General features: G+C 42.7%; 1 protein-coding gene across 12 annotated transcripts in view; it reads right to left on the reverse strand.

Moving 5' to 3' along the window:
• Positions 1–26,812, reverse strand: part of TEX14 (testis expressed 14, intercellular bridge forming factor) — a 73,289-nt gene that overhangs the window by 6,763 nt on the left and 39,714 nt on the right. For 2 of the 12 annotated variants that reach the window (XR_004269688.1, XM_032280655.1), the window contains exons 13-22: positions 24,038–24,954; positions 19,242–19,348; positions 14,537–14,662; positions 14,220–14,305; positions 12,349–12,618; positions 11,154–11,254; positions 8,481–8,600; positions 7,129–7,195; positions 4,392–4,473; positions 657–719 (exon numbers count right to left, since the gene is read on the reverse strand). Coding sequence is in view for 11 of the 12 variants with exons in the window: in XM_032280655.1 (XP_032136546.1) it covers positions 657–719; positions 4,392–4,473; positions 7,129–7,195; positions 8,481–8,600; positions 11,154–11,254; positions 12,349–12,618; positions 14,220–14,305; positions 14,537–14,662; positions 19,242–19,348; positions 24,038–24,954 (1,939 nt within the window). In the remaining variant the exon portion in view is untranslated. Of the gene's footprint in view, positions 1–656; positions 720–4,391; positions 4,474–7,128; positions 7,196–8,480; positions 8,601–11,153; positions 11,255–12,348; positions 12,619–14,219; positions 14,306–14,536; positions 14,663–19,241; positions 19,349–24,037; positions 24,955–26,812 lie in introns of those variants that run through there. The other 10 variants (XM_032280656.1, XM_032280658.1, XM_032280657.1 and 7 more) reach the window with 10 other exon arrangements.

The following is a 26,812-nucleotide window of genomic DNA, read 5'->3' on the forward strand; positions in this document are numbered from 1 at the left end:
CTTTTTTTTTTTTTTTTTTTGAGATGGACTTTTGCTCTTGTTGCCCAGGCTGGAATGCAATGGTGTGATCTCAGCTTACCACAACCTTCACCTCCCAGGTTCATGCAATTCTCCTGCTTCATCCTCCTGAGTAAGCTGGGACTACAGGTACATGCCACCATACCCAGCTAATTTTAGTATTTTTAGCAGAGATGGGGTTTCACCATGTTGGCCAGGCTGGTCTTGAACTCCTGACCTCAGGTGATCCACCCGCCTCAGCTTCCCAAAGTGCTGGGATTACAGGCATGAGCCACCACATCCAGCGCCATAGAGTTTCTTTGCCAGATACTGTAACTTTAAACGTATCTCAGCAGCTAAAAATAAACTATCTCCATAGATGAAATATAGAATATTTCCAGGATATTTTGTGGAAAACAGGTTTAATCTACCTTAAGTGTAAACTTGTATTATCATCATCACTACATTTCCTTGAGTGTAAGCTGCTATTAGTTATAAATCATATTACTAATTTGATAACTTTTTGGTGAAAGAAGCATCATGCTCACATTAAATCTACGCATAAAAATTGAAAGATTCTTACAAACGAGAATATACCAGTCCCCCAAAATCAAGACTTTACACAAGCATCCCTAGGCAACTCTCTTTGGTGACCATACATGTCTTTCTCTTTCAGTTCCTTTGGTGACTCCTTCAATGTCTCTTCTTGTTCATCTTCAGTACTGTGAGGAAGAAAGAAAACTACATGAATCCCCTCTGTGAGCAAAGTACACTAACTTGGTACAAGGAACCTGTTGATCAGCCCAGGTTGAGAAGCAGTAGAAAAAGCTCAGGAATAGAAAGTGTGAGTTCTGGCAGAGAGCAGTGGCTCACACCTGTAATCCCAGCACTTCCAGAGGCCGAGGCAGGTGGATAATTTATGGTCAGGAGTTTAAGACCAACCTGACCAACATCGTGAAACCCTGTCTCTACTAAAAATACAAAATTAGCTGGGCCAGGTGGTATCCACCCGTAATCTCAGCTATTTGGGAGGCTCAGGCAGCAGAATCACTTGTACCTGGGAGGCAAAGGTTGCAATGAGCCAAGATTGTGCCGTTGTACTCCAGCCTGGGCAACAAGAGCGAAACTCCGTCTCCAAAAAAAAAAAGGTGTGAGTTCTGGTTCTGGCTGTACTACTAGCTGGAAGTTCTCTGGCATGTCTGGGCCTCAATTTTCTCTCCAGAGACTGAATAAATACTCTCTAAGGGTCAGTTCTGAAATTAGTTAAAGACTCTATATGACCATGAGCAAGTTCCTGACAAAATCAACAGAGCACAGGAACTTTGCTAGGACATAAGATACTGGGGCAAAGGGGCACTGCCATGAGGCCTCAGCAACCGTGAGAAGCTTCCAGGCACACAGTGTTCTGGGAGAGGCCAGAAAGGCTTGTACCAAAAAATGGCCAGAAAAGGATACTGAAGACAAACTTTGACCCATTTCTACTTTAACCAATATTTAAGGTTCAATTTCTGTACTCACTGAACATTAACTATAAGGCATATCCCATGCGAAATTCTTCCATATGTTTTCACATTTTTAATCCTTACAAAAATCCTGTGAGTCCAACAATATAAATGAAATAGTATGCATTTGGGGTTGAGTTGTGACTTTATTAATTCTGTTTCCAAAAAATGTTTGTGTCTCCTTCTAAGCACAGGTGGAATAGCACTTTTTGGCCCTCTTAATTTACATAAATGACAACAGGACTTGTTTTAACCAATAAAATATGAGTAAAAGTGATGAGTCACTTCTGGGCAGAAACAGCCAGTGCACACCTTACCATGTTCCATTTTTCCTGCCTTCGTGATCAAGGAAGCTCAAAAATGGAGCCTCCCTCATCCTGAGTCTGATAGAAAGTAATACAGCACAGAACATTCCTGGCTAACCCATGAGCCATGGACATGAACTTTTGTTATTTTAAACCACTAAAATTTGGGAATTGTTTACTATATATAGCATAATCTAATCTATCCTAACTAGCTGTGTGACTGTTAGATATAGTGAACTCCAAGTTCCTCTTCAAAGAAATCAGTATGTCAGTATGTTCAGCTGTCTTATTCTTTAATTCTCCATTGTAAAGTTTAACTTCCTTGTAGTTTCAGTAAACAAACTTTTCCACCAGTTCTAACCAGTAGTTCACATCTGTTCCCCCAGTCCCCTGCTCTGTCCTGAGTCCTCCCAGTCACCTGCTTCAGTTACACGCCCTGGTCACCTGCTTTGACATGAGTCACCCCTGGTCACCGGCTCTGACCTGTCCTATAACCATCCTTCCCACCAAACTACCCACTCCACCACTCTGGCTCGTACCCCCGCTCTCTTTAAAATAGCCAATCAGAATTAGCTTAGGCTGTGCGGTCTAACTCTAGCTACCAGGGGAACAACACAGCAGTAGGGGCTACCTGCATCAGGAATAAGAACCCCTTCCCCTCCCTGTTCAGGTGTGCACTTGCCATTGCTCCATCTATGAGATGCACCCTTCTATAGAAGTAAATTGCCTTGCTGAGGAAATTTATATTCGAGTGCTACTTCTTTTGTGGCACCAAAAATTTACATTTAACATGACCTTAGAAAAAAATATTTAAACCCTCTGAAGTTTGCTTTCCTTGTTGCCAAAAGGGAAGCAACAGTATGTACCTCAGAGGGTTGTCATGTGGATTAAATTAGACAATGAAACAGAGTGCTTGGCATATGCGAGATGTTTAGGAAATACTATAATAATTATAATTAAGGAAATTGAGGCCCAGAGAAAAGAAAATGAATTGAATGTTATTGTGCCAGATACTTTATATCAATTATGAATTTTTTAAATTAAACTTTTCTTTTGAGATAATTGTAGATTCACATGCAAGTACATTTTAAGAAATACACTTTATTGGCCAGGCATGGCGGCTCACACCTGTAATCCCAGCACCTTGGGAGGCCAAGACAAGTGGATCACCTAAGGTCAAGAGTTCGAGACCAGCTTGGCCAACATGGTGAAACCCTATCTCTACTAAAAACACAAAATTAGGTGTGGTGGCATGTGTCTGTAATTCCAGCTACTTGTGAGGCTGATGCAGGAGGATCGCTTGAACCCGGAAGGTGGAGGTTGTAGTCAGCTGAGATCACACCATTGCACTCCAGCCTGGGTAACAAGAGCAAAACTCCATCTCAAAAAAAAAAAAACACATTTTACCCACTTTATCCCAATGATAACATCTTGCAATACGACATTATCGCAACCAGAATATCGACATTGATACAATCAAGATACAGAACGTTTCTACCACAACAAAGATCCCTCATATTTCTTATTTACAGCTATGCCTACTTCCCTCCTTTCCCCATCCCCTCCTTAACCCCTGGCAACCACTTATCTGTTCTTTATTTTTATAATTTTGTCATTTCAAGAACGTTATATTAGTGGGATCATACAGTAAATAACTTTTCGGGATTGCTTTTCCTACTCAGCACAATTCTCCAGAAATTTAGCCAACTTGTTGCATGTATCAATAGTTTATTCCTTTTCACTGCTGAGTAGCAATCAATGGTATGGAGGAACCTAAGTCTGTTTAATCACTTACTTAGTGAAGATATCTATCTGTGTTTCCAGTTTGGAGTTACTATGGATAAATTTGTTGTAAATGCTCCTGTATGTATTTTTGCATGAATGTAAATTTTCATTTCTCTGGAATAAATGCCCAGGAGTTACATTATTACTTTAAATTCCTATTGTCAACATTCTCGGTAAGGACTTTTATTTTATTTTATTTATTTTATTTTTTTTTTGAGACGGAGTTTCGCTCTCGTTACCCAGGCTGGAGTGCAATGGCGCGATCTCGGCTCACCGCAGCCTCCGCCTCCTGGGTTCAGGCAATTCTCCTGCCTCAGCCTCCTGAGTAGCTGGGAATACAGGCGTACACCACCACGCCTAGCTAATTTTTGTATTTTTAATAGAGGCAGCATTTCACCATGTTGGCCAGGATGGTCTTGATCTCTTTACCTCGTGATCTGCCCACCTCGGCCTCCCAGAGTGTTGGTATTACAGGCGTGAGCCACAATGCCCGGTCTCAGTAAGGATTCTTATCCCTACTTCACAGATGGGAAAATAGAATAGAGGGGTTCAGAACCTTGACCAAGCTTACATGAACAGAAAGTCAGAGTCAGGATCTGAGTAAAGGTGATGACTCCTTTTCACTATCCCTCAAATTCTATTGCACAAGTCCTAAGCTGCAGCTAAGCTGCCCAAAGCTAAATTTTATAAAACAGTGGCTAATACATTTGAAGACAAGCAATATATAAATATGGGGCATTATCACCATTTAATAACGCATCTATGAGTCTGAAACTGTGAATAAGATAACAACAGCCCATACCTTTGTATAGGTTGAAATTGAGACCTGGGCAAAATCTCAGCATTCTTTCCAAGAATTTTTATCATTTGGAACTTTTCCTCACCTGAAAGAATAAAGTACAATTTTTTTTTTTTTTTTTTGAGATGGAGTCTCTCTCTGTCCCCCAGGCAGGAGTACAGTGGCACGATCTTGACTCACTATAACCTCTGTATCCCAAGTTCAAGCGATTCTCCTGCCTCAGCCTCCCAAGTAGTTGGGACTACAGGCACATGCCACCATGACTGGCTAATTTTTACATTTTTAGTAGTGATAGCATTTTACTGTGTTAGCTAGGATGGTCTTGATCTCCTGACCTCATGATTCACCCACCTCACCCTCCCAAAGTGCTGGGATTATAGGCATAAGCCATGTGCCCAGCCAAAAAAATTTTTTTTTACTGAATCTTTGCCAACCCAAATTATTAGGGGCAGGGTTTCACCACATTGGCCAGGATGGTCTTGATCTCTTCACCTCGTGATCTGCTCACCTCAGCCTCCCAAAGTGTTGGTATTACAGATGTGAGCCACCACACTCAGCCTTTGCAAGGATTCTTATCCCTACTTCACAGATGGGAAAATAGAATAGAGGGGTTGACAACCCCTATCATTCCCTAGAATTTCGCTTGGTCTGGTCCAGAGTTAGAAATAATCTGGATAAAGTGCTGCCCTAATTGGGTTTGGATTGAGTGCTGTAGAAGAGGTTTTTGCTCTGAAAGTTTATTTTCCTTGATCAGAGCACAGAGCTATATTCTGACACTCAGAATACAATCAAGCCATTTACTGGCCTTTTTAGTTATAACCACAGTTATTTCTGGAGACAAATGTTGTTTTGTCTTTTTAAGAAGGCAAACTGACTGGGTTCCTATCGACAGACACCAGGGGGCGTTGAAAACAAGAACCGTTTGTTAACTGAACAGCCCTGAGCTCTAACTATGCCACTTTGCCATCAAACACTACCTAAAGAGTAGGGGCAGGGGTGGGATCTTGATTACTGAGGAGCTAATTCAACTGTCTTCTGTTCTCCTTGGCATCAAGTTATCTGAAGTTACTCCTCCCCAGTTCTCAGTAAGATGCTTTGCTCCAGGCAGGCAGGGCCAGTATCCATTTTCCTTCCCACCACTGTACTGTCCTAGTTAATAAAGCAGGGGGTAGATGGTACATCCAGCCCTGTTTCCAAATGCCCATGACTCCCCCATCCCCATCCCATTCTTTATGTCCAGGTGGTCTGGTGTACACTAAGAAGGCTCACCAGAACAATGCCACCTTTCACAGCTACCAAGGAGCTCTGAAACACCACCAGTGAAGAGAAATTGGAGGTTCCTCTTCCTCTGACCCTCTTTTAAAATGATAAATATCCAGAAAGCATAAACGAATTCCTAACAAGCAACATTTAGAAATTAGAGACTTTAGAGTCTGATCCTCTCGTTTACTTTATACCAGGGGAAAGTAGGGCCCTGGGGTAAAGTGACTTGCTCAAGGTTATGCAGAAAAAGTCAGTGGCAGAATGGGGCTTGGAACCTAGCATGCTCCATCCTGTATCTCTGTTGTGTCCTCCGATGTGGAAGGGGATATATATCAGAGATCTAGGTGGAAACGGGGGCAGAGAGGGGCAGAAAGAAGTGAATGGAGTAGAAATCAGAGACTTTTTCACCTACTTCAGCTGTCTGTATTAAACTGACTCTGTTATCTGACCTGTGTGCCCTACAACTTTTCCATCCCACTCAACTTACCTCCAAATACAAGTTAAGTGGCCACATATAAGCCAGGTCCAAAAGAGGGACTCTGCAGGAAGAGGTGGGTGGCCCAAGGCTCTGGAAATTTTTAATAAATACTGTGCTGATACTTTAAGTGTTTATCTAAAAGCTTACAGTTTCTTAAAATGCTTCCAACTCTGCCAGAGGCCTACACAGTTGGAAGCTGAAGTATGCAGCGGAGGAAGGGAGTAGTTCATAATACCACCCTCTTTGGGTTCAGAGGGTTGAAACATGACCATGAATAGCTACACAGGTTGATAGGTGGGTAACTCTAGTTTTAAAATAGGTGAGTACATGCCTTAAAAGAACAAGAGTACACAATTTTTAAAATGTAACAGAGCCAACGGTTAACTTATATCTGTCTGGTGCCACATCCCTGGCTACTGATCCAAGACTAACTTCTCATCTAATAGAAAGCCCCTGCTAAGTTATATAGAACCCAAGCCCTCCCAAGGGGTAGATGTTAAGTTGAATCTGCATTGTTAGCTGTTACTAGCTCTTTCCTAAGATGCTATGCAAGCAAAGGAAAATGCTGATGACACTGCCTTCTAGTGAGAAGAAATACATGGAAACCTAGTTCTAATTTTGTTATGTCAATAACTAGCTACGTAGCTTGGCAAATTCCCCAGGTCAGCTTACCAAAGATAACTGTGTGCTTGCTATGTGGCATACAGCCTGAAATCTTGAGAGACCAGAGGAGGAAAAAGCAGTGACTACAACAACATATGCTATAAAAATGCAAGGGGAGGTATAAATAATACAACATTTGGATGTCATGAGGTTGGCGAGGAGCAAGGGATTCATTCTATTGCGGAGAAATCATTGAACCACAGTTTTCTCAACCATATAATGAAAGGTTTGGGTGAGGCTGTCCCTCAGGATCCCCCCAGCTCTAAACATCTGTGATCCAACAGAAGAAAGTGAAGGCAAGTGATTCTCAAGGAATCTTCCCTAAGGGCTTATTACCAGAAACTTGAAGTTGGGCAAATGCACCTTGTATTCCTTCAAAGTCCTCTTCTATGGGACTCGAGGTCTAAAAAAGAATGAAAGAAAAGCAAAGAAAGCAGGTTCACTGGAGGCAGACATATTAAAAGATCAATAATTTCTTGATGTTTTAAAATCTTAAAAATCTTCATAAGATCCCTGCATCTTTATAGAAAAAGCACAAACTTGCTTCCTAGACATTAAGTACTTATCTGTACCATATGTCCCCACCTCAGTAAGTCCTCCCTCACCTCCCATTGTGAAGAGGAATTAAATGACTGCCCCTCCTTATATCACTATCCCTATTCATCCCAATCTTCCAACAAAGATGTTTTGGTTCTTGGGAGCTTTATCAGTAGAGCTAAAGAAGGTTTAAAAGATAGCCAGGTCTGCAAAATTATGAGGTGAGAAGTCAGAATAATGGTTCCTTTTGGAAGAGGCAGTGACTGGAAGGGAGCATAAGGGGTCTTTGGGGGACTGGTAATGTTTCATTTCCTTTTTTTCAAACAGGGTCTTGCTATGTTGCTCAAGCTATTCTCAAACTCCTGAGCTCAAGCAATCTTCCCACCTGAGCCTCCTAAAGTGTTCGAATTATAGACATGAGCCACCACAGCTGGCTGAAATTATACCTTTGATGCATCCTAGAATTCTTATCAGTCAAATGCTGTGATTGACACATACAATCCTCCCTTTCCTCCACCCCACCTTTCATATTAGTAAAAGGTCCCAAAAAGGTGCCAGGTTAGGAGGGAGGGAGGGTAGAAAATAAGTAAATGAGAGAATACAATAAAATTCACTTTACAAATGAAAATACTTTATATGGCAGGTTCTTATAAAAGCTGGGCAGATTCCCAAGAAAACTTGGTGTATTGGATAGTCTCATATTTGTTGCTGAACGCTTGCCTCAACCCTGGCTCTCTTGTCACTAAAATTTGGCAGTCTGGAGTTTATTCCCTACATCTGCAGAACACCAGTCTTCCTCAGAGAGAGGAAACATAGCCTTGTCTCTTCCCAATAGGAAGAATATGTGAATTAGGTAGCATGAATTAAAATGTTTTGGAAAAAAAGTACAAAGCGCTGTATAAATGCTGTAACCACAATTTTGGTAGAAACTGCCTATGATCTCCCATCCTCAAAAATCAAAATTTTTTGGATGTTTCTCCAAAACACATATGTACACATGGGTTCATATCATACTCCTGACACCAAAAAAGGTATAAAAAACACTGATAAATAAACATTATATACTTTGATATGTAAGCTATTTTTCTCAATAAAAGAATAAGGCATGGAGAAAGCTGAAAATGGACTTTACCCTGAACTGTGTTTTTTACCTCTAGAGCTAAGTTTTCTTGAGCAGCCGAGGAGTAAAAATATTCATGGTCTGGAGTTAAAAATTCATCTGTTATGTCCTCAGAAGACTGTGGTGAACAAGTTGATTGCGTGGACTCATTCTATTAATAATATAGGAAATCACTTTTAAGTTATCGTTCACTGTGACCAAATCTTTTTATAGTTGGATGCAGTATTAACAAAAAGGTTATCTAAAATTACCCAGCAGTAACCACAATTTTAGTAGAAACTGCATATGATCTCCCATCCTCAAAAATCAAAAATTTTTCATTAGTCAGTGTGACACTCTGAGATGAATCTCTCTACCTCTTTGTGCGTGTGCCTCTGCCTTCCCTTCCTGGTGGGGAAAAGCAGCTGTGATCTCCCTGGAGTAAGCATGGAGAAATGCTAATCCTGAGCCTCAGCAGCATCATCTGCTGAATGGGTGAAGATGAGGTGACTGTCCTATTCTAACATTCTAAATAAGGAGAAAGGCCCTAGTCAACTCAAGCTGACTGAATTTAAACACCTTGATCCCTCATAGGTACAGACATAGCCCATGTGTTGGCATCATCTTACAGATGAGGAGGCTCCAGCTACTCATAGCCTGTGAGTCCCTCAAGTATTACAGGTTAAAGGCAAGTGAAGAAGCATATTTTAAAAACAGCAATGTAATCTCAATAATAAAAATAAAATAGTTAAAAAGTAGTAAATTTATTTATTTTTTTTCTCAAGATAGACTCTTACTCTGTTGCCCAGCCTGGAGTGCAGTAGCATGATCTTGGCTCAATGCAACCTCTACCTCCCAGGTTCAAACGATTCTCCGGCTTCAGCCTCCCAAGTAGCTGGGATTATGGGCATGTGCCACCATGCTCAGCTACTTTTTATATTTTTAGTAGAGATGGGGGTTTCACTATGTTGGCCGGGCTGGTCTTGAACACCTGATCTCATGAGCTGCCTGCCTCGGCCTCCCAAAGTGCTGGACTTACAGGCGTGAGCTACCATGCCTGGCCTGCAAATTTATTTCTTAAGCATCTCTGCTCCATCCCTTTTTTCCTGCTTATTTTGCTATATTCAGTCTTTGATTACCACATGGCCAAACAAATGGCTCTTCTCATTTCAGTCTTTTTTTTTTTTTTTTTTTTGAGACAGGGTCTCACTCTACCACCCAGGATAGAGTACAGTGGGCCAATCACAGCTCAGTGCAGCCTTGAACTCCTGGGCTCAAGCGATCCTCCTGCCTCAGCCTCCCAAGTAGCTGAGACTACGGGTGCATACCACCAAGCCTGGCTAGTTTTTACTTTTTTTTTAATACAGGGTTTCACTCTGCCCCCGAGGCTGGAGTGCAGGGATGTGATCATGGCTTACTGCAGCCTCAGCCTCCCCAGGCTCAGGTGATCCTCCCACTTCAGCCTTTCAAGTAGCTGGGAATACAGGCATGCACCATGTCTAGCTAACTTTTGTATCTGTTGTAGAGATGGGGTCTTGCCAAGTTGCCCAGCCTGGTCTTGAACTCCTGGGCTCAAGCAATCTGCCCACCTTGGCCTACCAAAGTGCTGGGATTACAGGAGTAAGCCACTGCGCTAAGCTGATTTTTACATTTTTTGTAGGCAGGGTCATACCAGGCCCAGCCTGGTCTTGAACTCCTGGCTTTAAGCGATCCTCCCACTTCAGCCTCCCAATGTGCTGGAATACCAGGTATGTGCCACTATAGCCAACCTTCAGTTATCTCTTGGCAGAGATTTTGTGACTAATTTCATTGGACACTGCTTTTGCCACACACTTCCCTTCCTGTGCACTTAATGGCTGCTCCCCTTTACCTCTCATCAAACTTAATCTGAGTCCTGACCTCCTGCAGACATTCCCTACTTTTCTGCCTAGGCCTGCTTTTCCAGCTCAGCCAGTATGCTTAATATGACTGTTCTTCATATTAAGAACAGCCCTCATGTGAGAGGCCCTCATGTGACAGAAAGGATAAGTTGATCTTATGAATGGTTTGTATGCTATGATTAAATACAATAGGTCAAAAAACCTTACATTTTATCACTACTGTATTCATATATCATTCTCAATTGCTATCTATATTCTTTAGATGATTGCAGCCCCATGTCAATGACAATAAAAATAAATGTTGGTTTCTTAGTCTGGTTGGGCTATGGCCTAAAGTGGGTTAAAGCCCTGAAGCAAGGCTGTCACTGCAGTGCAAATGCAAATGGATCCTGCTGAGGAGCAGTTTTCAGACACAAACACATGGCTTCCACTGAGTTGGAAGCTGAGTTTGGCCCTTAGAGGATATTCCAGGTGAAGGCACGCTCATAGCAACCCTGCCCTTGGTTTTTCCTACTCCTAACGGACCTCAGTCACCTGCTGGGGCAGGAGCTTTGTCCCAGTTTTGTTTACCCAACTATACCAGAAACTCAAGTGCCAAAGCTGAATCTGACACTTTTCTGTGCTCTCCCCAATCTCCAGGATACACAACTCATTGAGATGAACTGACTTAAAAAGTATCAGACAGAAGGAAAGATTATTTTATTCATGTCAGTGACATGAAGGCACATGCTCCAGCCAAAAAGAACCACTATAGATATTATTTTGATGTCATAACATAATAACAGCTCAGCTCTACCTTATCAGATCCTTGGGTTCAGCTTGCCTCTCCAGGCAATATTACTTACGCTGTAAGATTTCTCAATGGCCACCAATGCATCAGAACTTGCTTGAAAGGCTTCACTATGCTCTGGTTGTTCATTTTGTCCAGGAGATGGGTGACTGATACCTAATGATTATAACACAATCAGGGCCAAAGTCATTTAGTGATATTCAGACAGCATGGGAGAGGATAAAGGTGGCATGAGAGAAGAGATGTATATATATTCTGCCAAGAGTGGCCATGTCCCACATGATAGGTTCAGTCCAGAGAGTAGAGACTGTTAGTTTAGCCTGACTCCAAAATGCAGCCCTGGATCCATCCTTTTGCCCACCCATTCAAGAGTGATGTTTGACAAGAAACAGATTCTAAATACAAATACTACCTAAGCCAATAGATTTTCTACCTGAGACAAATGACAATTTTAGATGTACCTTTCTTTGACTTACAAACAACTATGAAACAATATTCCATGCTCTGATTGTAAGCAAATTACCACGTGAAAAATATATGGCCTTCATTTTTTTAACCTGTAAATCTATAAACTGATGACAATAAATATTATGTGTCTCTAGGTTCCTCCGGCATAGACTCTCTGGAAAAATTTAATGCCAGCTTAGAATACATTCTAAATAAATTCTGGGAGAATTTATTTACAGCTTAGAGTACAATGCAGAGACATGGGCAGTAGGCAGTGGTGGCCCACCTCTATCCCCAGGTAAAGAAGTCTGATTCCTCACCAGGATCAGAGTTGGTATGTGATTATTTTACTTCCTTTGGACAAAGGAGCCTGTTTCAGTAATATAAAAACTGATCAATGTCTGGATCTATCTGCCTGTGGGAAATGCAATGACATGTAGAGTATGCCGCTTTCCCCTGGAATTCAAGGTTCCCAGAAAAGTAGGAAAGGAGAGAGGACTAAGCCGAAAAACATATGCTGGAAGGTTTACCTTTTTGAGAGCTGATAACTTTTTTCTTTTTTTGAGATAGGGTTTCACTATCACCCATATGCCACCATGCCCAGCTAATTGTGTGTGTGTGTGTGTGTGTGTGTGTGTGTAGACCAGGTTTCATCATGCTGACCAGCCTGGTCCCCAATTCCTGGGCTCAGGCAATCTGCTCAACCTCAGCCTCCCAAAGTGCTGGAATTACAGGCTGAGCCACCTTGCCCAACCAATCACTTGATCGAGTTCACCTATCCTGATTCCCGCAAGTAAACTTACTGGTGAAGCTTTGAGGCCCAGGCTGTCTGCCATGCTGGTCACTGTTGTCCATCTTGTCAAACTTGCCATTTCCTCTGGGCTCATCATTTTCCCTATGATATTCAATAACTCGCTGCCAATCCATATTTTCAGGGCTCCTAACGGGGGGCTGCAGCAGGGCATCGGGCTCATTTTCAGCCTTGCTCTCTAAAGTCAAACTACTCTGAGGATGCCAAGGAGATACTGTAAGCTGCCCGGTAGCTGCTTTCTCTGCCATTTCTTTCACCTCCACTGGGCACAAGAGAAAGCAGTATTTAAAACATCGTTGTAAACATTGGAAACACAGGCTTTCATTTAAAAGAAATACATAATACTATTATACTTCATACTGCAGCAATAACTGCCTTTTTATAGTTGCATCATCCTTAGTTTGCTCTGTTTGGCTTGAATGGGAGGTGAGGGGAGAATAGATGACAGAGAGAGAGAAGGGAATTTCAGTTAGTTATCCCAAACAACAGCCCTTGTTGCTGACTTCCAGGGTGAGAGGCAGCAAAAAGCTTACAGATAGACCCTCTTCCTGAGAAGTTTTAACAAGAAAAATGACATCTAAAGTTCATTATGTAATAACAGAAAGGATTCCATTTGAGTTTTCCTGGTCTTTCCAAACTATCCTGAGCTCATATTTTTGAAGTCCATATATATATATATGCATGTTTTCATTTCAAAATTTCTACACTTCTGCTAATGTCACTTATGACTAGTATTAAAAATAGACATTATATCCTTTAAGCCTACAAGAGAAAACTGATACAAAGGGTTCTCTCCAGGTAGTCCGCTTTCTTCCCACATCCCAAAGATGTGCCCGTTAGGTGAACTAGTGTGTCAAAATGGCCCCAGTCTGTGTGAGTGAGAGTGTGTGAGTACGCTCCACAATGGAATGGTGTCTGTCTAGGGCTGGTTTCCTCCTTGCACCCTGAGTTGCCAGGATAGGCTCCAGCCACCTGTGACCCTGAACTAGAATAAATGGGTAATTACTTATCTTACTTGTTTTCATTAATCTTTTTTTTTTTTTTTTTTTTTTGAGATGGAGTTTCGCTCTTGTTACCCAGGCTGGAGTGCAATGGCGTGATCTCGGCTCACCGCAACCTCCGCCTCCTGGGTTCGGGCAATTCTCCTGCCTCAGCCTCCTGAGTAGCTGGGACTACAGACACGCGCCACCATGCCCAGCTAATTTTTTGTAGTTTTAGTAGAGACGGGGTTTCACTATGTTGACCAGGATGGTCTCGATCTCTTGACCTTGTGATCCACCCGCCTCGGCCTCCCAAAGTGCTGGGATTACAGGCTTGAGCCACCGGGCCCAGCCCATCTTTCTTAAATGTATATATAGCTCACATTTACTTCAATGTTTAATATTAGAAGTGATTTGGTTTTTATTTAGAAGTCGGTGATGTATTTGTGACCAGAAATATGCTGTAGGAACTTAACTCTTGTTCACATCAATTAGCCTATGGTAAAATTGGTTTTGTTATACATCATTTTGCTTAAAGTCATAGTTTGCTTAAAGTCATTGTCGTTTCCTATTAACATATTAAATAAGGACTTACGGTATTGTGTACTGTTTTATTACATTTCTTATACAATATACATTTATATAATAGAAATATTTCCTATGAAGTCTAGAAATTTTTTAAAAAGCATTTCCCTTCTGAAGGCTGTAATCAAAAGGGCCCTGCTTTTAAAATGAAATTATATTAACAAAAGAAAAAACTTCTGAAGGACATTGCTATGGTTCTAAATATGCATCACAGGTTGTGTACTTAGAAATATCAACCACATTAGAAATATACTTTAAATTTCATTTTGACTAACAAAACCCATGACTTTATACTCACTTTTCCATTTTAAGTGTACCTCTCCATCATCTTTATTTCTGGATTCTGCATTATAGATTTCAGAAGAAACAGGTTCCATACTCATCCTGAATTGCATGGGTTTTTTGGAGGTGAGGCGAGCAGAGTGAACACAAACACATCAGTTCGTCCATGGTCCTGACAGAACCCAAAGCCCACCAGCCCATCCAGAGGACCTGTTCCCTATACCATGAACCATTCCTAGAGTTGCACTGACCCCATTGCACCAGCAGAGGGCACAAGACTCCATTCCCATCCCACAACCCCGCGGCCAGTTTCCAGCCAGCAAGGATCCCTACCTGGTAGAATCCTGGTGAGAGCTGGGTGACACAGAAGGTCCCTGCTGGTGGCCTGACAGAGTGAAGAGTGCACTATTAAGTCGTGTGGCTTTGGCTTGGGCAGTGGACTCTCTAGGTCTTCCTTGGCTAAGAAATGAAAGGACTGAATTATAAGATCTCTAAGGGTGGTTTTAGTTTCTAAATTTAGATTCCATGATCATAAAAGTGCTCTTGGGAGATTTTCAGAGGTAGAAGAAACCCACAGTTGAAGCATATTTTTACAAGACACACTCCCTGGGCTGTTGCAGGGAGTGCAAATTTGTGGCATTTGTCCCCTGCAAATGCCACAAATGACAGGTGATGGTTCAGGTGAGGGATCTGCTCTTGCCAGTCCATCAGAATTCTCTGGTAACAGGCCCACCTTCATATCAGTGACAGCACAATAATATCTGTAGTTGTTGAGACAGAGTCTCAGCCTGTCACCCAGTGTACTGGTGTGATCTCTGTTCACTGCAACATCCACCTCCTAGGTTCAAGCAATTCTTGTGCCTCAGTCTCCCGAGTAGCTGGTATTACAGGTGCACACCGCCATGCCCAGCTAATTTTTGTATTTCTAGTAAAGACGGGGTTTTGCCATGTTACCCAGGCTGGTCTCAAACTGCTGATCTCAAGTGATCCACTCACCCTGGCCTCCCAAAGTGCTAGGATTACAAGTGTGAGCCACCATGCCTGGCCTAACATTTGTAAAAACAGTCTTATGGCATGAGGGATCCTGAAGAACATTCAGAGACCTTCAGTCTAGTCCCACTGAATTCTAGACCCTGACCTACCATTAGGTTACTATCTGACTTTGGCAAGCATCAATCTCTCTAGGCCAAGACTTCCTCATTTGCGACACAAGGGAGTATTTTTTTCCTTTAAATATCCCATAACTAGCCAGGCATGGTGGCTCAGGTCTGTAGCCTCAGCTACTTTGGAGGCTAAGGCAGAAGGATTACTTGAGCCCAGGAAGTCAAGAACAGCTTGGGCAACATAGTGAAATCCTGTCTCCAGAAAAAAAATAAATAAAGTTTATAAATATCTCATGAACATATACATTTTATCATCTATTCAATTAACTTTTCAAAAATGTATGATATGACTGGGCACGGTGGCTAACGCCTGTAATGCTAGCACTTTGGGAGGCTGGCGCAGGCGGAGGCCAGGAGTTGAGGCCACCTGGCCAACATGGTGAAACCTCTCTACTTAAAAAAAAACAAAAATTAGCTGGGCATGGTGGTGCATGCCTGTAATACCAGCTACTCAGGTGGCTCAGGCATGAGAATTGCTTCAACCCGGGAGGCAGAGGTTACAGTGAGCCAAGATCACACCACTGCACTCCAGCCAGGGTGATAGAGCAAGATTCTTATCTCCAAAGAAAAAAAAGTATGTGCTCTGTGGCACAGATATGAATTCCCTATTATCTAGAATACCCTATTCACCAGGGGACCAGAAAGCAGAGAGATTGCTGAAATCAGAGAGGGCAGATCTGATCAGCTTCCTTTTTAAAAAATAAATTTTTTTGGTGACAGAGTCTCACTCTGTCACCCAGGCTGGAGTACAGTGGCTCAATCACAGATCACTGCAGGCTCAACTTTCCAGGCTCCAGTGATCCCCCCACCTCAGCCTCCCAAGTAGCTGAGACCACAGGCACCTGCCACCACAGCCAGCTAATTTTTGTATTTTTGGTAGAAATGAAGTCACACCATGTTTGCTGCCCAGGGTGGTCTCAAACTCTCAGACTTCAAGCAGCCCTGCCACCTTGGCCCCATAAAGTGAACTGAAATTAGTCAGGTGCAGTGGCTCATACCTGTAATCCCAGCTCTTTGGGAGGCTGAGGTGGGCAAATCATGAAGTCAAGTGATCGAGACCATCCTGGCCAACATGGTGAAACTGTGTCTCTACTAAAAATACAAAAATTAGCCAGGTGTGGTGGTGTGCACCTGTAGTCCTAGCTACTTGGGATGCTGAGGCAGGAGAATCGCTTAAACCCAGGAAGCAGAGGTTGCAGTGAGCTAAGATCGCACCACTGTACTCCAGCCTAGAGACAGCGAGACTCCATGTCAAAAAAAAAAAAAAAAAAAAGGTGAACGGAAATTGTGCCACTGCAAGGAAGTCTGAGCATCAGAGTGAGACCCTGTCTTAAAATGGAAAAAAAAAAAAATCATTGAAATGTTCAAACCCTTTGACCAAGTAATTCCGCTTCTGAGAATCTATCCTGAGAAAATAATCCAAAATGCAAAAAAAGCATTATTTACAAGTAACTATGTCCCAATTCAAAATAGAATAAAAATGAAACAACCTTAAATTCAACAATAAGTAAAATCCAACAATTTTTGTTGTTGTTTGAGACAGTCTCATTCTGTCTCCCAAGCTGGAATGCAGTGGCATAATCATGGCACTGCAGCCTTGACCTTCCCAGGCTCAGGTGATCCTCCCACCTCAGTCTCCCAAGTAGCTGGGTCTATAGGCGCACACCACCATGCCTGGCTAATGTTTTGTACAGACAGGGTTTTTGCCATGTTGCCCAGGGTGGTCTCCAATTCCTGGGCTCAAGTGATCTGCCTGTCTTGGCCTCCCAAAGTGCTGGGATTACAGGTGGGAGCCACCTCATCCAGCCCAACAATTTCAAAGTAAGTTTACAAGGTGTTTTGTTTTTTTTTTTAAACATAGAGTAATGCTCATGTTCTGATCTAAAGTGGAAAAGCAGGATATAAAATTGCTTACACATATCATAATTGTCACTTTATTTTTTTTTAAGCATGCAAAAAGACTAGAGAAATAGGTAGAAAAATGTTAAACTTTCTTTGGTCTGTTTTTTATACTTTTGAGGAAAGAGGGTGCCGAGCAGGGGAGGCCACAACTATGGGTCTTCTTTGTCGTCTAATGGCTATGTTATCCCATCTGCTTCTGTCAGTGGTGTGAGTGCCAAATGCTCTGACGCCAGCTAGGTAGTTCTTCATTATTCCTTTCATAGGAATAACATATACTAATCTGAAATGTCTGGCCAGGCCCAGTGGCTCAAGCTTGTAATCCCAGGACTTTGGTAGGCCAAGGTAGGCAGATCACCTGAGGTCGGGAGTTTGAGACCAGCCTGACCAACATGGAGAAACCCCCTCTCTACTAAAAAATACAAAATTAGTCAGGTGTGGTGGCACATGCCTGTAATCCCAGCTACTCGGGAGGCTGAGGCAGGAGAATCGCTTGTACTTGGGAGGTGGAGGTTTCAGTGAGCTGAGATCTCACCATTGCACTCCAGCATGGGGAACAAGAATAAAACTCAGTATCAAAAAAATGTAATTAATTAATATAATTAAATGTCTAGACAGTTTCCTTCATTCTCCCTTATGTACATATTTACCAACATGAAACAGCAAACTTGTCATTAGTCTCAGTCACCACTAGGGGGAGTAATAAAAAGTTCTTTTTTTTCCAGGAGAACTGACTTTGAAGTTGTGGATTGGTGCTACCATTTATCCATACAAAAGAAAAACTAAAACTGATATACTAGTCTACCTTGAAAAACATTTATTGCTCCTTTAGTAAGTCCCTTACTTATAATACCTAATTAAATTTAAACCAAAAATTTTAAATAAATTTTTTAAAATTAAAAAATATTACCACACACCAAATACATTTGTTTTACTTAAGTTCTTTATTTATGTATTATTATTTTTGAGTCAGAGTCTCGCTCTGTTGCCAAGGCTGGAGTGCAGTGGCACCATCTTGGCTCACTGCAACCTCCGCCTCCTGAGTTCAAGGGATTCTCAAGCCTCCACCTCCCAAGTAGCTGGGATTACAGGTGCCTGCCACAACGTCGGCTGATTTTTGTATTTTTTTTTTCACACAGAAAATAATTTGGTTCCAACGCAATTTTTGTATTTTTAGTAGAGACAGTTTCACCATGTTGGCCAGGCTGTTCTCGAATTCCTGACCTCAAGTGATCCACCCACCCCGGCCTCCCAAACTCAGCCTATTTTACTTATTTAAAACTCGGCGTGTGTGTATGTGTGAATATATGTGTGTGTGTATATATATATATGCATCCATAAAGATGTATATATACATATATATGCCTGAATATGTATATATACATCTATGCATGAATAGATGTATATATGCATATATGTGCGGATCAATATATGCATGTATGTATGAATATATTATATATACAATATGTGTATGAATATATATTTACAAACATACACACACTCTTCTTCCAGTGATCTGTGCTAAAGACAATTCGTTTCATTCATCTGGCTGGAAATCACACACCCCAGAGTAATAGTGATGCTGTTCAACTCGCCCTCTGGAGCCAGTGACACTTTAAACAACCTTGGTTTCCAATTAGTTTGGTTTGTGGAGCACTGGTAAATGGAGTACCCGGTGTTTGTTTTTGTAAGAAAAACTATCTGTGCAGTTGTGGACAGGCAAGATGCTTTGCTTCTGACAACTGATGAGTTCTGTCTGATTCACCTGCCAGCCACTTTGGCTTTGATACTTCCTCATGTTCCCATTACACTGCTCTTCCCACTCACTCAGTGGAAGAACCTGCCAATCTGCATTGCTCTACCTCATCACTCACAGTCGTTTTGTCACTAGACATATGAAGATCACCGAGTGGCCTCAGAGACACAGAGAAGTCTAAAGGCATGGTGACACTAAGAACAACAAAATGTTGACGCACCTACTGGTATTTTGGATGCTGCTTCTTTCCAAACTGTCCTTAGCTCCTTGAGTGGGCTGAAATTGTTGATCTGTGTTCTGTTTTCCAGGGTTGCAAAGAGTCGGCAGCTTAAAAAGCAATAAACATGTTTCAGTACTTTGATGAGAGAATTCCCATTCTCTTCACTCTCACACTATTTTCAAAGCCATTCTTGCTAAATGTATAGAAATAACCAGACCTACCAGGATTTCCTTTTGCATGTTTCCTATCTACTAACCCATCTCTTATCTGGAGGTGTTTACTCAGAAATGTTGGTCTCCAGGAACCTAGCCCAGACAGGGCACAAGTGGAGAATAAGCAAACAATGTAGAAATTTAAAAAGCCAAATATTGTCCTGAGCATTTTCCCCCTCCTATATTAATATGAAGCAAGCAGATCTTTGTAGCAGGAGTCATGGGCCTTGGGGTCTGGTCTAAGTGTTATTCAGACTAACCTAAGAGAATCTTTTTTTTTTTTTTTTTTTTGAGACAGGGCCTCACTCTGCTGCCCAGACTGGAGTGCAGTGGTGTAATCTCAGCTCACTGCAACCTCCGCCTCCCAGGCTAAAGAGATTCTCATGCCTCAGCCTCCTGAGTAGCTGGGATTACAGGCGAGAGCCACTATCTCTCGGCTAATTTTGTATTTCTAGTAGAGATGGGTTTTCACCATGTTGGTCAGGCCAGTCACGAACTCCTGGCTTCAAATGATCCACCCACCAGGGCCTCTCAAAGTGCTGGGATTACAGGTTGTGAGTCACTGCACCCTGCCATTAAGACAATCTTGTACTTCAGTTTCCTCGTCCATAAAATAAGAACAATACCTACCAGTGGGGATGCTATGAAAATAAAATATAATACAATAAAGGTGACAATACTTAGGAAATAGCAGAAGTAAAACAAATGAAAGTCTATGCTCTTTATTCAAGAGTCTTTTGGCTCTGCTTATCCCAATTTTAACATAATTTTAAGAAACTTAGTTAACTATATTTCCTTGCCTATAGCAAATTAAAGCAACAAATGTGGAGTTTGGAGATGGCAGCAAGATATGTAAAAGTGAGAGGAGGCACAAAAAATTTCTACATGCTCCCTTAAGCTCCAGAGGCCTTTGTATGGGCAAACATGTTCCTTAGTGGAAGCTTAAGATAGCATTGTATCACGATGCTTCACCATAACAGATGTTCAGAAAAATACCACTGTCACCAAGGAAAGGTTAGAATATGTTTAGAATATAATCAAAACAGACATTTAGAATATAACGAAGTTTGTAATGTTTTCATTCAGTATAATTAAAATTTTAAGAACTAAGAAATTAAAGAAATAAACTTCAACTGTCTGAAGCATTTATTTAGATGGAGATGGCTTTTTCCCTGATGCTAGAAAAAGAGGGTGACATTTTTAAAGAAAAAATAAACATGGTAGCAATTTTTTTTTTAAGATGGAGTCTTGCTCCGTCGCCAGGCTGGAGTGCAGTGGTGTGACCTCAGCTCACTGCAACCTCTGCCTCCCGGGTTCAAGCAATTCTCCTGCCTCAGCCTCCCAAGTAGCTGGGATTACAGGTGCCCATACCACACCCGGCTAATTTTTGTATTTTTTTAGTAGAGATGGGGTTTCACCATGTTGGCCAGGATGTTCTCACTCTCCTGACCTTGTGATCTGCCCACCTCAGCCTCCCAAAGTGCTGGGATTACAGGCATGTGCCACTGTGCCCGCCTGGTATCATTTTATGTCCTATGTACCAGTAGACGGTTTCCAGCAGTGGCCACCATCAATTCCCTCCCTCCTGTCCATCCTGCCACGCCTCCCATAATGAGCTAGAGTCTATTTCCCCACCCATTGAATCTGGGCTGGCCTCGTGACTTTCTCTGACCAACAGAAAGCAGAGAAAGTGACACAGTCCTAGGGTCAGAACTAACTTTTAAGAGGCCTGGTAATTTTAGCTTTCACTTGCAAAGTCAGCTGCTATGCTGTAGAGAAGCTTGGGTAAGACTATTTATTGAATGATGACAAGTCAAGTGCTAAGAGAGGCCACCTGGAGGAGCTCAAGGTACCAGACACTTAAGTAGAACCTCCAGCTGACTGCAATCAAGTGAATGATGCCAGCCAATGGCCATGTGGAACAGAAGAACCACTCAGGTAAACCCTGTCAAATTCCTGACCCACAGAATTGTGAGAAATAATAAACTATTGTTATTTTAAGCCACTAGATTTTGGGATTTGTTGTTGTTGTTACACATCAATAGATAATGAAAACATAACAGATTAAAGTTATTTCAGGCTTGGCGCAATGGCTCACGCCTGTAATCTCAGCACTTTGGGAGGCCGAGGAGGGCGGATCACCAGGTCAGGAGTTCGAGACCAGCCTAGCCAATATGATGAAACCGCATCTCTACTAAAAATACAAAAATTAGCCAGGCATGGTGATGCGTGCCTGTAGTCCCAGCTACTTGGGAGGCTGTGGCAGAAGAATTGCTTGAACCTGGGAGGCAGAGGCTGCAGTGAGCCGAGATTGCGCCACTGCACTCCAGCCTCTTTGACAGAATGAGATTCTGTCTCAAAAAAAAAAGTTATTTCTAATAGTTTCAAGCAAACTCTAATTTTCTAAGGAAACAGAAATATTAGGATATAAGTAAATTATTTGTGCCTTTTTTTTTTTAGATAGGGTCTCACTTTGTTGCCTGTGCTAGAGTGTAGTGACATGATTTCAGCTCACTGCAATCTCGACTTCCCAAGCTCAGGTGATCCTCCCACCTCAGCCTCCCGAGTAGCTGGGACTACAGGCATGTGCCACATGCCCAGATAATTTTGATATCTTTTGTAGAAACAGGGTTTCGCTATGTTGCCCAGGCTGGTCTCGAACTCCTGGGCTCAAGCAATTCACCTGTCTTGGCCTCCCAAAGTGCTGGGATTATAGGCATGAGCCACTCCACCTGACTGTGTCTTCTCTTTATATAAAAACAAATGACAGCTGGGCGTGGTGGCTCTTGCCTGTAATCTAAGCACTTTGGGAGGCCAAGGCAGATGGACTGCTTGAGCTCAAGAGTTTGAGGCCAGCCTGGACAGAAGAATGAAACCCCATCTCTATTCAAAAAAAAAAAAAAAAAAGATAAATAAATACCGGCTGGGCATGTTGAGACCCCATCTCTACAACTCACAAAATTAGTCGGGTGTGCTGGTACAGCCTGTAGTCCCAGCTACTCAGGGGTCTGTCGTGGGAGGATTGCTTGAGTCCAGAAGATTGAGGCTGCAGTGAGCCATGATCGTGCCACTTCACTCAACAAAAATAAATGCCAATGCTTTTCCAAATGTTCTGAGTGAGGACTGAAGCCTCACTAAGATTCAGCATTGTACAATGAAAGAACAACAGACCAGGAGTCAGGAGACCTGCTGCTAACCAACCTGGCCCTTGGTAGTAGCACAGCAAGTTGAGGATGGCAGGGAGAGCTATCTGCCCTGTCTAGGCAATAAAACGGTGCATTTGGCCAGGCACAGTGGCTCACAACTGTAATCCTAGCACTTTGGGAGGCTGAGGCAAGTGGATCATCTATGGTCAGGAATTCAAGACCAGCTGGGCCAACATGGTGAAACCCTGTCTCTACTAAAAATACAAAAAATTAACCGGGCATGGTGGCACATGCCTGTAGTCCCAGCTACTCAGGAGGCTGAAGCAGGAGAATCGTTTGAACCTGGGAGGCAGAGGCTGTAGTGAGCCGAGATCGTGCCACTGTACTCCAGCCTGGGCGACAGAGCAAGACTCTGTCTCAAAATAAATAAATTAAATTAATTAAACTAAAAATTTAAAAGAGGGTACCTTTTAAGCAGAGAATTTTAAAACAGTAACAAAACCCAGTAAAAGTTGGCCTGCTTTTTATCGCCATGGGCTTGCAGTTCTAAGTATCAGTAATTACAACTTTCTTCCAATGGGGCAGACCTCTCCTACTACATCTGCATCTTGACATCACTGGGCTTGAGCTTCACACTCTGTAAAATGACAGAGCTAATCCATGTCTAAGAGATCTTCCGACTCTAATATTCTATAATTCAAGAGACAGCCAGCTTTATGAGTGTGGTGAACTTGTTCAAATTCATTCATTCATTCATTCATTCCCTCATTCCTTCACTGGCTATTTATCAAGTTCCTTCTATGTACTGGGCACCATGCTAGGTGCTGGGACACAGGAGTCAGAGGTCAACCCTGTCCTAAGGAAGCTCACAGAGGAATCGCTCTGCAAGCTACACCTCCCAGCCAGCTCCCATGGTATCTGCTCACCTCCTCTGAGGTGTTTTCTTTGATCCACCAGGTCCCCCAGACCCCAGTTGATATTTGAGCTACTTATGGGCAGAGTTTGTGGCTTACTCCTCTTCAGAACCCAGAGTCTAGATAGCCTCTGGCTCTCCAGATTTTGCTGAATGAGTGAGTGAATAAATGAATGAATGAATATGCAACTTAGAATGGAGATTAATACCTGTCCAAGATACTTTATTCAGTAAGTTGAGCCATGCAAAATTGCCAATACTTGATCATTTTGATTAATAAAACAGCAATTGCATATGGTTCAATTTGATACATATAAATTTACAAAGGACATGGGCTGTGTGTTGGGCCTGGACTGGGAGGCAGAGTATCTACCTTGATCCTGGAGGACTGATTTCCCAAAGCCAAGAGTACCTTGCTATGAGCCACTTGCATATATATGTCAGTCCCTGCACATAGGTTAGGGGAAAAGTCGAACCCAGCTCTGGGGTCCTGCTTAGGTTGCCCCTTCCTCCCACTTAGGTTACCTGATGGCTCATCTCTGACTGATCTCCAGTGCTTACTTCAGAGACTTGGGTGAAAGGTTTCCAGCCACAACCACTTCTTTTCCTGGATCTTTTGCCAAGATGTCCCCCTTGAAAGTCTCTCACTGTTCTTGGAAACCTTGCTAGAGTTGGGCAGTTGCCACTAGCATCCAGCTGCTGACCCCCTAAAGGCTGCAGCACAGGAGGAATATAGCTTAAAGATGGAGGGCCCACAGCCGGAGGTAAGTTGTAGACATTTGCAAATTTTCTTGAAGCAGTCCACAAAGACATTTGCTCTTCCTGCTCCTTCTGTTTCATCTCAACTTCATCCAATATCTGCTCGATATTCCTCAGCCTATCAACATTCTCTTGCATTATTTTCTGCAAAATCGTTAGATCCAGCACACACTTACTGAGGTAATACTCCTCAGTCTTGGACCTCTTGTTCAAATTGCTCATGGCTTCTCTGACTGGCTCAGGAAGGCTGAGTGAACTGAGTGAACCATTTTGCCAGTCCCAGTCCTCAAAAGAGTGTTCTGTGCCAGCTTCTGAAGAGCTCTTATCCTCACTCCAAAAACAACATGCCTCTCTCTCCATCTTATCCATTAATTCTTCCATGGATTTTAGTTCATCTACCTGGTTAGATCTGCCTGCCTCAAAAGATGAAGCAGCTCCTGGAGGCTCTTCTATATCATCTTCCAAAGTCAAGCAGCCTGAGAAGATCTCGTTGATTTCGAAACTGCAGAGGCTTGCCTGATCCGTGCTGGGGCTGCTGGCTTCTCCTGCCATAAATGGAGCAGGGCAAGGAGCATCTTGATTCTGAGTCTCCCTAGCCATCAGACATGCATCTGGGGCCTGAGGATCTAGTGCCCCCTCAGTGAATAAAGAGTGAACTCTTGGTGAATGAGGTTGACTGCCTACTGAAAAGAGCAGCAAAATGCAACTGATTAAAATGAACATATTTAGCAGCTAAGCAGCCTTGGCCTGTTCAAGAGGCAAAGACTGTAAAAAAATTTTTTAAAAAGCTTTGTATTGGGCCGGGCACGGTGGCTCACGCCTGTAATCCCAGCACTTTGGGAGGCCGAGGCGGGTGGATGACGAAGTCAAGAGATCGAGACCATCCCGGTCAATATGGTGAAACCCCATCTCTACTAAAAATACAAAAAATTAGCTGGGCATGGTGGTGCGTGCCTGTAATCCCAGATACTCAGGAGGCTAAGGCAGGAGAATTGCCTGAACCCAGGAGGCGGAGGTTGCGGTGAGCCGAGATCGCGCCATTGCACTCCAGCCTGGGTAACAAGAGCGAAACTCCGACTCAAAAAAAAAAAAAAAAGCTTTGTATTTTCCCACCCCCTTCCCAGTTGTGGAAGACTACTGGATACAGTCACAAAGGGTGAGGGAGTATTTGTCACCTAGATGAAAGCTCCTATTTTGACATGGAATGAGGCAGAAATTGTTGGGGCAGGGGTCTAGCCATGGAGGAAATATGTTAAGCTTAATTTATTGTGTGTCCAAAACACGCATAACTGTCAAGACATGCAAATTACTGGCCCCTGAATCTTGCTTTGTTTTGTAGAGACAGGCCCTTGCTATGTTGCCCAGGTTGCTCTCAAACCCCTGACTTTAAGTGATCCTCCTGTCTCACCCTCCCAAAGTGCTAGGATTATAGGCATGAGCCACTGTGCCTGGCTCCCCTGAATCTTAAGGACCACAATCATAGCCTTCTTTTCATACAAAAGAATTTGACTATTTCTCAGTTAAAGTTATGCTCTTGGTGAGCATCTGATAAAAGTAGCCTAGAGACCACCCAAGGAGCCATTACATTATGGGAGTAATAAAAACCTCAAAAAATAATGCCAGGACTGACGACTCACCACCCCTGGTTTACAGGTATACACGTTGCAGAGAATGGGATGAAGGAGCCAAAGTAATGAGAGGTTATGGGGAAACTCTGGAAGCACTGCTGAAGGAAAGTCAGAGTGAATGGTCATTTGGCTGGAATTGGAAGGCATGGGTTCCAGTTCTGTAACAAGTTCTCTGTGATCCTGAGCAGGTTACAACCTCCCTGAACCTTAGGTTTCTCATCTGTAATATGAAAGCATTAAGCCTGATGGCTGCAAGGTCCTTTCCAGCTCTAAATTCTAAGGTTTTCAAATGTACTAAAATGTAGTAAAACTGGTTAGACAAAGTGGCTCATACATGTAATCCCAGTGATTTGGGAGGCTGACGTAGGGGGACTACTTGAGGCCAGGAGTTCAAGACCAACCTGGGCAATATAATGAGACCCCATTTCTACAAAAAACAAAAAAACAAAAAACACCTTTTTTTTTTTAGGCCAGGTGTGGTGGCTCATGCCTGTAATCCCAGCACTTTGGGAGGCCCAGGTGGGAGGACTGCTTGAGTTCAGGAGTTCAAGAGCAGCCTAGGCAACATAGTGATACCTTGTCTCTACTAAAAATTTTTTAAATTAGCTAGGTGTAGTACTACACACCTGTAGTCCCAGCTACTTGGGAGGCCAAGGCAGGAGGATTATTTGAGCCTGGGAGATTGAGGCTGCAGTGAGCTATGATTGCACCACTGCACTCCAGCCTGAGAAACAGAGTAAAACCATGTCTCAAAAAAAAAAAAAAATTAGCAGAACACGCTGGCATGTACCTGTAGTCCTGGCTACTCGAGCGGCTTAAGCCCAGGAGTTGCAGGCTGCAGTAAGCTATAACTGTGCCTCATACTCCAGTCTGGGCTACAGAGTAAGATCCTCTCTCTTAAAAAAAAAAAAAA

This window comes from Sapajus apella, unplaced genomic scaffold (assembly GCF_009761245.1).
Source record: "Sapajus apella isolate SASKATOON/1434 unplaced genomic scaffold, GSC_monkey_1.0 scaffold12, whole genome shotgun sequence".
NCBI lineage: Eukaryota > Metazoa > Chordata > Mammalia > Primates > Cebidae > Sapajus > Sapajus apella.